The sequence below is a fragment of the Apaloderma vittatum genome, unplaced genomic scaffold (assembly GCF_000703405.1).
Source record: "Apaloderma vittatum isolate BGI_N311 unplaced genomic scaffold, ASM70340v1 scaffold20080, whole genome shotgun sequence".
Classification (NCBI taxonomy): domain Eukaryota; kingdom Metazoa; phylum Chordata; class Aves; order Trogoniformes; family Trogonidae; genus Apaloderma; species Apaloderma vittatum.
Window position 1 is genome coordinate 40086 of NW_009693132.1, and position 14940 is coordinate 55025.

General features: G+C 37.9%; 1 protein-coding gene across 1 annotated transcript in view; it reads right to left on the minus strand.

The window, feature by feature from the left end:
- The window catches only part of LOC104280415 (anion exchange transporter-like), a gene marked incomplete at its 5' end in the record, with an annotated part of 36773 nt that extends 22326 nt beyond the window's left edge, over positions 1 to 14447 (minus strand). Inside the window, 7 exons of the mRNA XM_009878064.1 lie at positions 1929 to 1959; positions 2603 to 2706; positions 2796 to 2850; positions 4836 to 4936; positions 7622 to 7670; positions 9438 to 9575; positions 14334 to 14447. Of these exons, the coding sequence (XP_009876366.1) occupies positions 1929 to 1959; positions 2603 to 2706; positions 2796 to 2850; positions 4836 to 4936; positions 7622 to 7670; positions 9438 to 9575; positions 14334 to 14447 (592 nt within the window). The remainder of the gene's footprint in view (positions 1 to 1928; positions 1960 to 2602; positions 2707 to 2795; positions 2851 to 4835; positions 4937 to 7621; positions 7671 to 9437; positions 9576 to 14333) is intronic.
- Positions 14448 to 14940: the final 493 nt, after the last annotated feature.

Below are 14940 nucleotides of genomic sequence, written 5' to 3' on the forward strand. Positions count from 1 at the left end.
TGATCTCAGCATCTTAAAAAGGCTAGGAAGAGTATGTAGACAGACTGTGTTAGCTACAGTGCGGTGCTGCTATTGCCGTCACCCGGCCTTTTTACTCCTGTTCATCTTATCTTCAGGTGTAAAATGCAAAGAACACATTAAAAAAGCCCATATCACATACTTTGAATAATCTAAAGAATCATCAGCATCATATACACTGTTCATAATTACGTTTAAAATTTGAGGCTGCATGCCAGCCTTTTGAACTAATATGCTAAATCACTATTCAGAATTTTGAATTATCCAGTGACTCTGGTAGAAACATGGAATCAGTTTCTAGAAGAATGGTCTTTTGAGCTCTAACTTCCCCTTTTCACTTTGAACATTGGTGCTGATCTACCCATGTCCCATTTCTATAAAACGGAAATGCTTGTACATAAATTTCTCACAAGAATCACAGAATCACAGAATGTCAGGGGTTGGAAGGGACCTGGAAAGATCACCTAGTGCAACCCCCCTGCCAGAGCAGGATCACTTACAGTAGGTCACATAGGAACATGTCCAGACAGGTTCTGAACATCTCCAAAGAAGGAGATTCCACAACCTCCCTGGGCAGCCTGTGCCAGTGCTCTGTCACCCTCACAGTGAAAACGTTTTTCCTAATGTTTTTGTGGAACCTCCTATGCTCCAGCTTGCATGCTTGCTCCTTGTCCTATCATTGGGCATCACTGAAAAGAGGCTGGCTCCGTTCTCCTGACACTCACTCTTTACCTATTTATAAACATTAATGAAGTCACCCCTCGTGCTCCTCTTCTCCAAGCTAAAGAGACCCAGCAAGTCTCTTTAAGGGAGATGTTCCACTCCCTTCATCATCTTTGTGGCTCTGCGCTGGACTCTCTCAAGCAGTTCCCTGTCCTTCTTGAACTGAGGGGCCCAGAACTGGAAAAAATATTCCAAATGTGGCCCCAACAGGGCAGAGTAGAGGGGAGGAGGACCTCTCTCGACCTACTAACCACCCCCCTTCTAATTCGCCCCAGGATGCCATTGGCCTTCTTGGCCACGAGGGCACATTGCTGGCTCATGGTCATCCTGCTATCCACCAGGACCAGCAGTTCCCTTTCCCCTACGCTGCTCTCCAGCAGGTCAGTCCCCAACCTGTACTGGTACTTGGGGTTGATCTTTCCCAGGTGCAAGACTCTACACTTGCCCTTGTATTTCACAAAAATTCTCCCTGCCCAACTCTCCCACCTGTCTAGATCTCACTGATTGGCAGCACAGGCTTCTGGTGTGTCAGTGACTCTTTTCAGTTTTGAGTCATCAGCCAGCTTGATGACAGTGCTCTCTAATCCCACATCGAGGACACTGATGAATATATTCAATAGTACTAGTCCCAGTACTGACCCCTAAGGGACTCCACTAGACACAGGCCTCCAATTAGACTCTGCCCCATTGACCACAACTCTCTGACTTTCCTTCAACTAGTTCACAAGAATGTTAGAAAGGTTAATTAATTTTTGTAAAGAATCATCCTAATTCATCTAATCAGACCCAGACAAAATATACAATAGCCATTCCCACTATTTTTGCCCTGCAGTTACAATTTCAGTAAATTACTTTTTTTCAGAGCAGCAAAAGGAAAATGTTGAAAGGCTCTGAAGAAAACATGTTTTTCTGGTCAATCCACTAGATCAACTGTGCCAACTCACCTGATCTGGATAAATCAATGGAAAGTGGTTTTTGTCCATAGGCAACTCTAATTTAATTAGTAAAATATGAAGTGAAGAAAAAAAACCTAACCAAAACCACAGACCATGATGAGTTTAATGTCTCTTGGAGAAGGCTCTCAGCCAAGCTCTAGCCATGTTTGGAATCATAAATAAAACCATGGGAAAGCACACTACTCTTAATGCACACTCGGTTACGTTGAGATTACAATTGAAAAGGCTCACATGCTTTATGAGGAAAGACCATGTTTACAGCCTGTAAACAAGGAATGCAAGAATTATTGAGCAAGTAAATACATCAAGCGAATGCATGTTCAAGCCTTAAGCCTCAGTTTCTGAGCCAAGCTTTTCTTCTCCCTCAAGCTCTCTCTTCTACCTCACACAATTTCTCTCCCCAATTTCCACCACTGAACCAACACAACACACTACGATGAAGGCTAGAGACAAGCTCAGAATGAACTTGCTAAGGGTCCAGAAGCATTTCAGTCAGAACAGTATGGTACTGTGTCAAGTAGCTTTAAGCAAACCAGGCTGAGGAACAGAGAAGTATAATTTCAGTAACGCAGAAATAGGTGCAATTTTCCTCATCAAGAGGCTATATTAGGTGTTTCCAGCAGAGAATGCACCCAGATTAATGCACCACAACACAGTGTCTCTGGACCTCGCATAGAAGACTGAGAAGCTGTTGCTAAAGAGTTACAGTGAAAGAAAAACAGCGCAATCAGGAAAAACTTGTAACTGCAGTCCAGAGGCTGAGGACAACTTGTAGAGAATAGATAGATAAAAGATTTCTATACAAAAGGTACACTGGGTACGTAAGATTTCTCCAGACTTCAACAAATTGGTATGAGTATCCAAGAAGCCCTCCAGACCTCACCTACCCCTGCTGTGAGTCTCACCCTGTGAATTTGAATGGCATCGATTGCTGAAGAAATAGAATCAAAGAAGACAGGATTTTCAGATTCAAGATTTCCACCGTACTGCATTGCTTTTTTCAAGGAAGCTGGAATAAAATAAACATATGAACAATGAAAAGGTAGTCAAGATATATAAATCGTCATGTTGAAAAGCATGCTGTAAGCTGATACTTGCCTTTGCAGTGTGCGAGCAACACATCGATGTGTCTGTTTTTACAGTCCATGTAAATCTATATGTGTGAAAACGTGAAATTAAAAAAAACCCACAACTGTTTAAGATATCAGCAGATAATAAATTAATGCAAAAAAAGCATTAAATGCAGACAGAGAGCATGGGGAGCTGCTGTTGAAGCTGTACTGGCAGCATCCACCAGAGTGAGCCCTTCTATAATGCAAACACCACAAACCTACAATGAACTTCCTTCTCTTCCAAGTATTCTGCAGAGAATTAAATCTGAATTTCCTTTCCATATCCTTACCTACCAGTCCACAGTGACAGGAATCAGATCTAGGAAACTTTGAAACACCATACACATTATGCTACTTTCTGCAATAGGTTGTTCTTTATTCTTTCTTTGAAAATATTCAACTTCACAAAGACTAAATATTCAATAAGCTAGAAAGTAAAAAACAGTGAAAACTCCAGAACCACATTAAGGCCTTTTTCTGGCAGATGAGGAACATTCAAAGTAATCGCTCCTTTAAAAAATGTTTAAATAATCCACGTGAAGTGGAACAATTCTGAGAGAAGAGATTCAATGAGAAGCACATCAGAATATGTTATTTTTAAAAATAAACCAAAAGCATTACTAAGGTTAAAGATACCTCCAACTCTAGTAACAGTGATGATATTTCGGGAAGGAGTGTAATACAGAGGACACAGTGAGTGTGATCCTCTGTCTGAGTAACTCAGTTTTAGACCAGACATTCACTCAGAGCCTGCACTCCCAACTTTTACACTTCACAGCCCACAACAGACCTAACTCTCACAAATTTGTCAAACACTATGGTATAGCTTGTAGTTCTAATCAACTTCACTGTTATTTTTTAAAAATTTATGTTTTGTTGAATGCCCTGTATTTTGAGGGGGTACATAATAAAGAATAACACCCACTTAACTTATTTTTCTTTTTTACTGTCTCCCCTGCTAGCCTTTTTGACTATATATATAGTAAAGCAGCACTTCACTGCTTAATTACTGAACTAAATTGAGAAAATGGTTAGGATATGAAAATGTCTGGGCTGCGACCCAAGTTCAAATCTAGTCAGAAAAATTATATGAACCAAACCTATACGCACTTAAATCTCTATCCACTACACAACTATTAAATGCCAGAAATAATGAAAATGTGAGAAATAGCTTTTGAACATGATTTTTCATCTGCTATATAGAACGTGGAATCATTGGATTGTTTAGGTTGGAAAAGACCTTTACGATCATTGAGTCCAACCTCTAACCTAGTGCTGCCAGATCCACCATGAAACCATGTCCCTAAGCACCCCATCGACATGTCCTTTAAATACCTCCAGGGATGGTCACTAAACCACTTCCTTTGGCAGCCTGTTCCAATGCTTGACAACTCTTTTTGCAAAGAATTTTTTCCTAATATCCAATCTAAATTTCCGTTGATGCAACTTAAGCTCGTTTCTTATTGCCCAATCATTTGTTACTTGGGAAAAGAGACCAACCCCCACAATGCTACAACCTCTTTTCAGGTAGTTGTAGAGAGCAATAAGGTCTCCCCTCGGCCTCCTCTTCTCCAGGCTAAACAAACCCAGGCCCTTCAGCTGTTCCTCATAAGGCTTGTTCTTGGGAGCCTTCACCAGCTTCGTTACCCTTCTTTGGACATGCTCTGGCACCTCAATGTCTTTCTTGCACTGAGGTGCCTAAAACTGAACACAAGATTCAAGGTGCAGCCTCACTAGTGCCAAGCAGAGGGAGACAATCACTGGACTGGTCCTGCTGGCCACACTGTTTCTGATACAGGCCAGGATGTTGTTGATCTTCTTGGCTACCTGGGCACACTGCTGGCTAGAATTATTTTTTATATAACTTTATATATAAACAGTGCCTTTTAATATTGAATCTGTGTTCATCTTCTCACAAGTGATATGTTTATCCACTGATCTAGCCAATATAACTGATAGTTGACCTCAATAACTTGTATGTGTAATTATATTTCTATGTACAAGTTTTTTCTGATGTCACAAATACCTGAAGCAGCTCTGAGACACCAGTGTAGTCAAAGAAACTCAGTCCACTGCAGTCTAATATCAAAACACGTCGATCGCTGTGACATGACTGCAACGACTCACCTACACATTTGATAAATGAAACATTTTAATTAAAAGGAAGGATAGTCAATAAATGTGTATAAGAATAATGATAGTTCAACAAAGTATGCCCAAACTATCACAATAAAAGTTTTACTATTATGTACTGGGATATAAGTAAAGAAAATGGCTTATTTCAGAAGCACAAATGAAGGACCTTCAGTGCAATGGGATGAAGTGATGACAGGCAGAACATAGAGAGATGTTTTAGATAGAAATAATCTCTCAAGAGTTGAAGAATGGCTTCTTCAGTTTTTAATTTCTAAATAAGTCAAGACCGTATCTTGGCTTGCTTGGAAGAGTTTACGTGGGATACACAGATAATACACCTCTCAAGTTGTGGCATGGCATTCATTTCTGTAGTACCTAAACACCTGCCTGTTACCTAAATAATATCTGCCCATAAGGCAGAAAAATATGTAAACTGGAGTGTTTCATTTTCCTAAGGTTTTACTGTTCTGGTTCTTGTCTGATTATTTTTTTATATACTATCACATATTGATGCTGGAGATAAAAAGATTCAAGATTTGCAAAGGTCTTATCCTCATTCTTCAACCTCAGGCTGTCTTGACATTAAATTAAACACACCCTGTACTAAATGTGTCCTGAATTAGCACATAGATAAATGATTCCTGACTTTCATAAAGGTAAAACTACAAAATAATGCACATCTTAGTTACATTGATGAGTAAGCAAATGTCAGGTATCATGATGCACAGAACAAAAAAAAAAAAGATGAAGGAAAGAAATTCTGAAGGCAAAGGTGGGACAAGCTAAATGATTTTGACAGAGGAGACGTAAAAATTTTAAACTCTTGAGGGGACTTAAAATTCCCTCATAGTGTAGATTTATAATGGTGCTATTTCATTTTTGACAGTATTCTGAGATCCAAAGAATTTTTGGACATGCATCTCCAGAGATTTACTGTCTTTGTACTGTCCAGTCTAAATTAATAGATACATACCAAACAAAAAATACAGGATTTTAAAGGAAAACTCCTGTCCAACATTACTGTGATGGAAACTCAGAAACAATTTGTGAGGTCTGCCGGGCCATTCACTGTACTCATTCCTATGCACCTCCTCTGCCTCCAGAACAGAAGAACTTAGTCTTTCTCACTATTGCTTCTGCTACTTTGCCACCCAGTTGGCGTCCGGCGTTGCAGTACAGGCTGCCTGGCTTCTAAATGGGAATGTTGGTGGTGTAGGTACAGACCTGCTCCCTCTCTGAGCCAGTAGCAGGGGCAACAGCAGCTGTATAATTTGGTGCTGGTATAGACCAATAACAAATCAGTATTCCTCATAAAGAGAAAAGAAAGAATTTGACAGAGATGTAAATTGCCACACTTTCAAGGACAGCCTCCGTAAGGATTAAATATTATGTCCTTCTGCTCCTTCCTGAAAATTTAAGCCCAAGATTTTGTTTTTATTTTTATAGGGATTTTACTTTTTTCTCTCTGTTTTTTTTTTAATTTATTTTAAAGCCCCTGTGAAAAATAGCCATAGACTGGTTGATACAAGGAACAACAGAGCATTTAAGTCCTTAAGGCAGGACTCCAGCAATCAGTACTGTCTTTCACTTCTGTAGCATGAGAAACCAATTCATCTAAAAGAAGCCTGAACTATGTACTGGCAAGATCGTCTCACACACAGGGTGCCATACTCTCTTAGTATTTTACAATATAGCAGTGTATAGCCTTCGGTAGCCATCACCATTATGTTGTTATGTGTTAGAGCAAAGCACTGTGTCATCTCCAAGTAAACTAAACACTGTAGCGTCATAAAAGTGTCATGAGTCTAGTTAATAAATGTAAATGTTTAGACAATAGCCTCCAAATCAGAATCTTTGCTGTGGCCTTTATGCTTATAAGTATTTTAAATAAACACAGTGTTTTAATTCCATCCACAATGAAGTCATCGGTATAAAGTATCTTCTGCAAAAGGTTGCTGCAACTCTCTCATGGGAATGTATGAGCTCTGGTTTGATTTAAGTATTATAAAATGTAGGAAGAGTGGAATTATCCAGCTTAGTCTTTAATTGAAAGCAAATGCTTAAGGGTTTGGGTTTTTCTTATTTTACTCTACAGTATACTGATATACTGTACAATATTGGTGGCCATCATGTCACTGATAATTCAGTTGACTTTTTCTGAGATTTTCTCCTAAGTGGTTTATAAGATCACAAAGATCAAACATGGCTATAATATTCAATTTTTACTGTTCCGTACTAGTTTCAAATCTCACTGTGAATGCAAAAAACCCTCAAGATCAGAACTTAGCAAAAGAGCCTCTTAGAACTTTGTCTGAAGACCAATCCAGGCAGTAGCATGAGAGGTAGCTCCCCCACTGTGTACCTGTCTCAGGAAGCACACAGGGATTCCTGTGAAATAAGCAGGGACTCTTGCAGAAAAAGGTATTTTCATGGGTTCCCCGCTTTTGAAATCTTAAAAAGTCAGTAAAGAAGAGAATAAAAATAGGGCCCATTAGGCCAAGGTTAACAGAGTTAAACACTGTTTAGCACTCATGATTCAGTTAATGTCTGGTCTAACTGAAAATACTAGTTTCCAGACAACTTGAGTTCACCTAGAAATAAACAGAAAAGTGTTGAGTCATTTGGCACACTTACACCCATCTTGGTTTTAATAACATTTACAGATAATAAACTCACCGTGACAGCTTCCATTGGAAAATGAACAGAGCAGTGTGTTCTGCTCACACTGAAATAAAAGAAACAGACCGTTAAGGTAGCAAGGAAACCTAGTCAAATGCATAGTAAACAGAGAAAACCAATGCAATAGACAAGAATTCTGTTTCTCAATATCAGAATTAACTCCTTCTCTCCAAAATTATGTTCTATGCAACAGCCTATTGCATTTGTAATATTTGCTGAGTACATCTCTCAGTATTCTTCTAAAGCTACACCAAACTGATATTTCACTTTTCTTTTTATATGACTCTGTCATGCTTGGATGCACTAGAAAGCATATTATAAACGTGACACTTCCAGGGAAGCAGAGGTTGGGTAAGAAGGGGTCCAAAGTTAGGAAAAATGTTCTTGAAAGATATATTCAAGCCAGTGATTATGTAAGATTAAACTTTATTAATTTTCTACTTGCTGCAATCTCATCTCCTATGTTAATATTTTAGTGAGAACATATTTGACATGTAAATTTATTAAAGAATTACCTTTACTTGGAGATTTTTTTTAATAATAAATTCAATATGAATGTTCTCAGTAGAATATGAGTTAAAAACAGGAATACAGCACAGAAACAAAATCCAAAGTGCAATTTTTTTCACTCCCATTATATGCTCTAGCAAGACCTTTATTCCAAACCCAAAATATTTGTGCACAGTATTTCAGGCAGCTGTACTGCCAAGTACTTTGTAGAAGAGAAAAAAAGATAAAATCTCCCTCCTAAATAACTTATAGATTAACTTATTAAATTAGTATATTAACTTATTACGCTTATTAAATTAACTCATAAATTAATTCCATGCAAATCCTAAGTAATTTCTATCTGTTTAGGAGTTTATTATGGTACAAATCCAAATCTGTTAGCCTAGCAGAACCAAGGAAAAAAGTAGCACAGTCCCTGAGCTGAATTTCTGAACAATGAGGAGAAGCCACCCATCAAAGTATGGGTAATACAGCTCTTTGGCAAGGACAGCAGAGGTGGTAGACACATATTGTTGAACACTGTCCTAACAACTCGTCTAAGAAATGGTTGTGTTTTTCTAAGCCAAATTTGCGAAATTGGCATTCTATGGTACTTGAACGTCTTCACTGTAATGATAGAAACAGAGCAAGATATTTTTGTCCCATTTTAGGGAGTGTTGTAGGAAGTTGTAGTAGTTGTGTGCAGATAAACTCAAAAGAAAATACTAAACATGGAGATTTTCTCCAAAACTGATCTATACATAATCTCTATACTATTTATTTTTCCACTACAATCAGTGCATAAAATAAAAAGAAACAGTACGTTTGAGAAAAACTTTAACCAGTCTATACCTCCTTTCTAATTCTTTTGGAATTATTTATAGTCAGAAACAGAAATAAAGTGTCTGTCTCACATCAGCTCATCTCCAGCACAAAAAAAAAAAAACAACAAAAAAAGAATCACATCTTATTCAAGGTGATTTGTAGCTACTCATTGTCTTTTAAAAATCACAACCTTATATTAGCTGAGGTTATATGAGTTCTACCAGAAATTTTGAAGTGTTATGGGTCAGTACTTTAATGTCTCTTACAGAATCATATACAGAAACAGTAGATATCCTTTTCAGGTAATAATAAGAAAGTAGTCAATATTGAAGCTGATTCAGAGAATGATTAACTTTAGTCTACTCTAAATTAATCATTTGCAATACTACCTTTTTATACCTGTCTCAGTATCTGATTGCATGTGTTAAGAAATGCAAGGAAAGCCATCATGACCTTCAACACTGTCACCATGATTGCTGAAGCATATAGCACATCCTACCTTGCTGACATCTTCACATGCCTGGCTGCTCATGCTATCGTTTTGGATTATCTTTATCAGGTCAGCACGAAATTTCCTGGCATTCAGAAAGATTAACGGGTTGTTGGCTGAAACTATCTTTACCTGTTTTAGTGATTCCTGTGGAATGAAATAAACACAATGATGAAAAGATTACCTTGGGTTTGGAGACTAAAAACCAAACCAATTTCTTTAAAAATATTGAAAATTCCTGTAAATCAACCTAGAAGGAGCTTTGGGTTGTGAGAATGATTTAACAGATAACTGTCTTGATCAGTCTTCACACACAACTGAAGTAAAAAAGGTAATATAAGTAATCTATAAGGAAACTTATCCTTAATTCAAGCTAACATGAAAGAAAAATCATATTCATTATGATACATAATGCTGAGAAACAGTATCTGGCAAATAATAGTAACACTGTTTCTTTTGGTATGATCCCCAAACACAGACAGGTCAAGGTTTGTAGACAGGGAATATCTTTTACTAGGTAAACACACGTATCGGTAGAAGTACACAAGATTTTGGGAAAAACACTGCAAGTGGTTTCAAGATGACTTTAATACAACATAGACACTTCTCCACAGAAATACTTAGTGGATCCAGACCAAGCTTGAGTGACACATTTTAAATTTTACCAGCACATATCTACCACCGACACAATAAATAACCTATACAAGAACTATCGGCTGCCCTCAGTCCTGTCTGCACTTCCTTGAATAAGTTTCAAGCAGTTCATCAGGTACTTTCAATGAAACTGTGTCGATCAAAACATTGACATTACACAGAAGAACGATTTCTGAAGGACATAGGAAACGTTTCTACAAAATGAGCAGTATTTCTCTCATTCTCGAGGTGGACTTATAAAGCACCTTCAAAAGCCAATAAGAAAACTAATATTTATATATAAACATACTGGGTACCAGAAATCACAAGCTCAATTGAAATATTGGCTTTGTAGGTAAGTAGAATTAAACCTATTCTACCAAGCTCTCCATTCCACAGTCTGTGAACCACATCTCTTTTCTTTAGGAAAATTAAATCTGAGTCCGAACAAATTCAATGTGAAGCAAAGCTGCTTTGATTTCTGCTGCTTCCATTTCAGACTTGTGAAAAAGTCTGTCAGTCGTTAGGATCTTCCACTTTTTTCTAATTGTACTATTTGATCTAGTAAAAGCTCTTTATGGATATTCAGATAAATAAATTAATCTTTTGTGTGTCTAACGCTGTACACAGGAATAAGCAGAATCATGTGTAGCCTGTAAAAGCTACTAGTATTTTCAATGATATTTTCTGCTTTTTCTATGTGACAAGCATGCATGCAACTAGAGAATAACACGGCTCCTAAACACCAGCAGCCAAAGAAATAATATTAATTTGCCTTTGAGGTATGTCTTTCATGGAAGCTGTCCATCTCTACGTTACAAGTGAAAGTTCAGAGCGTTCTCCTCCCAGGTGGAGGAAAGGAGGATTCTCGAATGCACCATGTGAACACTGCACAGCAATGATTACCACTAGGTATTTTCACGTGCAAAATATGGTATCATTGATTGTCAGCTTCAACAGCCTCACTAAAAAAATATGCTCACTTTGGAACCATAGGATAACGGAATAGAATCATGGAATGATTTTTGCTGGAAGGGACCTTGATGATCATCTAGTTCCAACCCCCTGACATGGGCGGAGACACCTCCTGCTAGACCAGGTTGCTCCAAGCCCCATCCAGCCTGGCCTTGAACACTTCCAGTGATAAGGCATCCACAACTTCTTTGGTCAACCTGTTCCACTGCACGAAAACACCATTCTGTAGATTTTAATGGGCAAACACTGCAGCTGACACAACCTGAGGAGGTCAGTAACAGACCGTGAGATTTGATTTTGAGTTGTCCAAAAGGATTTCAGTCCACAAAAGCACTATATGCAATAATATCCTATTATTAAGTGCTAAAAGGAGTCTGGGAACAAAAAGTATCCATTTACTACTGAAATAAAATATCTCATTTATGTGCATATCAGCTCTCAGAAATTAATTACTTGTAACAATGGGTAACAGAAAGTAAAAAAACCCAAGAATTTGCAAGAAAATATAGGTTCAAAAATCCTCTCTTCTTCCTAAAAAAAGTTATGGACATGTAAAAAGGTCACACTCAAACACAAGTAAGTGCAGCTAGCACAGACCGTTTTTTAAGTAGTTCTAAAAAAGCATGGCACTGCACTGAAGATACGCAGTTTTCCCAACAGACCTTCAAGTTAAAAAGAAATGGAAATCTTCACCACAAACCACACAATCTACATTCTTATTGTAGACTTCTGTTTAGACTCCTGGGAACCAGATGATCTCTTGGACATCACCACAGAGACCATCATACAGACTAAGGAAACATTTCAAATATCCAAAACTGAGGCAATAAACCACAGACTATGTATAGCGACTTTGCACAATTTACCTATGAATGTGATTGTGGTAAATATTCTCATCACCAACATACCTCGGTCAGTTGAGCAGCATAGTCTAACTGGCAATTAAAATGGCTAAGGTTATGTGAAAGAAAGCTCTAAAATAAGGGCAAACCAGAGGGCAATATATTCTTGAATGGAGAAATACACTGACATCCCACAAAGTCCCAAAAAACGATACTCTACACAGCTTGGTGTGTGGACAAGTGGGCACTTTTGTGTCGTACCAGAACTGGTAAAGTGGAAGATGAAAACTAAGAAAGTCTGATGTGCAAAGGTCAAAGCCTGTGATGATCAAGAAGCTAATAAACTTCAAAAAATACAAAGTGGAAGACTTGAAACGCTCAGATAATAAGGCTAAATCAAGGAAATGGCAGACTCAGGAATAATCTTTGGTCCAAGATGGGCAAGAACAGCTGTGGCAAATTTGGATCAGTTATTCCTGGCTGTGGTTTGGCTCTATCTACTTTCTTAATAAGAACTGTTCTGAGAAAAATAGACTTCCTCTTTGTCATGTCTATGCTAAGAAAGAGAGAAAATTATCCCAGGTGGCCTATCCCCAATGTCACTTAGAAGGATACTGGCAATTACCTCGTGCAGTCTGCCCAGCACTGGCTATGCTTGGGTAAGAGCTCAGTTCAGTGAACGCCTGTGACGCAATGTCTTTCGCATAAGCTGCTAAATAAGCTCTAGATTTTTTTTTCCACATTAAAGTGTCTTTTCCCCTATTGATCAAAAACACCTATAAATCCACAGACCTTAAAGGCAGGGTAGACAATTAAGCTTGCATATTTTCATGTTTAAAAGTCCTGTTGTTTATGTCTAAGCTTTTATTTACCAGAGGAACTTGGATCAGTCTAACATTCATAAATTAAAAATTACCCTAAATGTCTGCTGCAACCCAGTGACTCTAAATTCAATTAGCAGCATTTTTCTAAATCTTACAAATATTTTCCTTCTCTGTTTTGTGTAATAAGTTCTTGAGCAATTTGCTTTCGTTACAAAATGTTGTTTCCCCCACTGTCTGCAGACACCAGTTTATTATTATTTGGTTACTGGCATTAATCTTAATGATTAAGGAAAAAAAACAGGGCAGCAGTCAGCTTAAAAAAAGAATCATATGGATTTGTACAAAATATTTTATAACCTGATATAAAAAAAAAAAGCAAGTAAATCAAACTTTGGTTACCCATCTCTGACAAAGTTATCCCAACATTTTTGTTAAGAATGAAAGGTGATATAATAATTGACAACTTCGCCAGCCTCAACAACAGTGTTTTTAATTCACAGTTCAGAGTCCTCCCCATTCTCCTGTACTTTTCACATTCCAGCATTGTTCAGCATGCCAAAACAGTAAACGCCCCTGAGCCAAGTTCAGATTTTGAGCTCAAGATAGCTCTGACGGAAAACATTTGCCAGAAAAAATAAATTCTTTAGACGAGAGTTTCTAAATGGTGAGGTAATAACTGCTGAGCACGTTGCTTACTGATACATAAGACCCTCCATAAGTGTTAGGAGAGGAAAGAGGACATCATAGGAGCTGCCACAGTGGAGAAGGCAGGATGTGCTAGTGATGGGACTCTGTGCTAAAAGGACACGTGGTTCTACTTGTCTCTTGGCTGCTGACCTACCACTTCATCTCGGAGAAGGGAGTTGACTTCTCTGGGTCATTACCTTTCTCTTCTTACCATAGGCCTGACCACAAGCAACATTCATGGTAATTGCAATGAAAATAAACAAAAGAATTCAAAATCTCTGACTGGTAGGTTTAAGTTTGCAAGAAGCTAAATTTTAAAAGCACAGTCTTAGGAAGAGATTCTTCTGTCTATTTTTGATGTGAGGGTACCCTTGTTTGAGTACAGGGTGGTGAGATGTGTGAAGTACTCTGTGGCAACTTGATACTGCTGCCCCTCTTTCCCCAGCCACACACCATGTCCTCTGGGACAGTCTAGTCCCAAAGGACGCGTGGCAGAAAAAGGGTCAGAAAAGACATTGTGGAAGGACTTGGAGGAAATAAGGAATTCTGAAAAGAATATAGAGACCAGCTACTGTCTGCTCAGATGGCCCTTGCCTGTGCTGCCAAGAGATTTCCTTGGAGTTAGGAACTAGGAGACTTGTGGAAAGAGCAATTCCTAACTTAGAGGTGCCAAATAAACTAACATAGGCAGATCTAAAAGGACTTGCCTAACTTCACTTTGCAGACCAGGGGCAGAATCAGGAAAATATTCAAATTTCTGGTGCCCAGACTAGTTTTGCATTTACTGTATCATATTGGCTTTGGATTTCAAGTGGTCATATCATTAAAAATGTTCCCTTAACTCACTGATTACAGTCTAATAACCAACTAGAGAAATTAAACAAATCTGAATTAGTGGCACACACACATACACACGCACACACACGAAAGAGAATGTCACTTACACAGTTATCTTCTGTCTTGTATTTATGTTCCACTTCTTTCACATTTTTCAAACTCAGTGTCTCAGCTCTGTAATCAATACACAGAGAAAATTTGTAAGGCAAGTTATTATTAGTCTTGAACAAAAACAGGAAGAGACACACCCGAAACCTACAGCATAGAAGTTTAAAGTTGCATACACATTTTTGTGCATATAGAGCTTATTTGTTTGTGATAACAATCCAATTAAAGAGTAAAAAGCACATTTTAAAATTGCATCACTTTGAAAATACAAATAATGGACATTTTTGGTAAATTAAATCTTAATTTTCAGTTTCATTACTGTTGTGTAGCTGGCCAGAGAGCTATTTTTAAGTCAAGGTGGCTAATATATTAGCTACAACTTCAAAAGTACAGAGGTTTAACTAATAGTTTTTACCTAAAAAATCATATTGTAGGAAAAAAATAGGTAAAAGGAAAACAAAGATATCAAACAGTTATGGGTCATGAAAACTAAGAATATTTGATTTGTCACTAAAATTGACACATTTGCATAATGAAGCAGAACATTGCACTCTAGCTACCAAAGTAGGGCACTTAACTGGAAAAGCCAGTATCCCTACGCTCCCT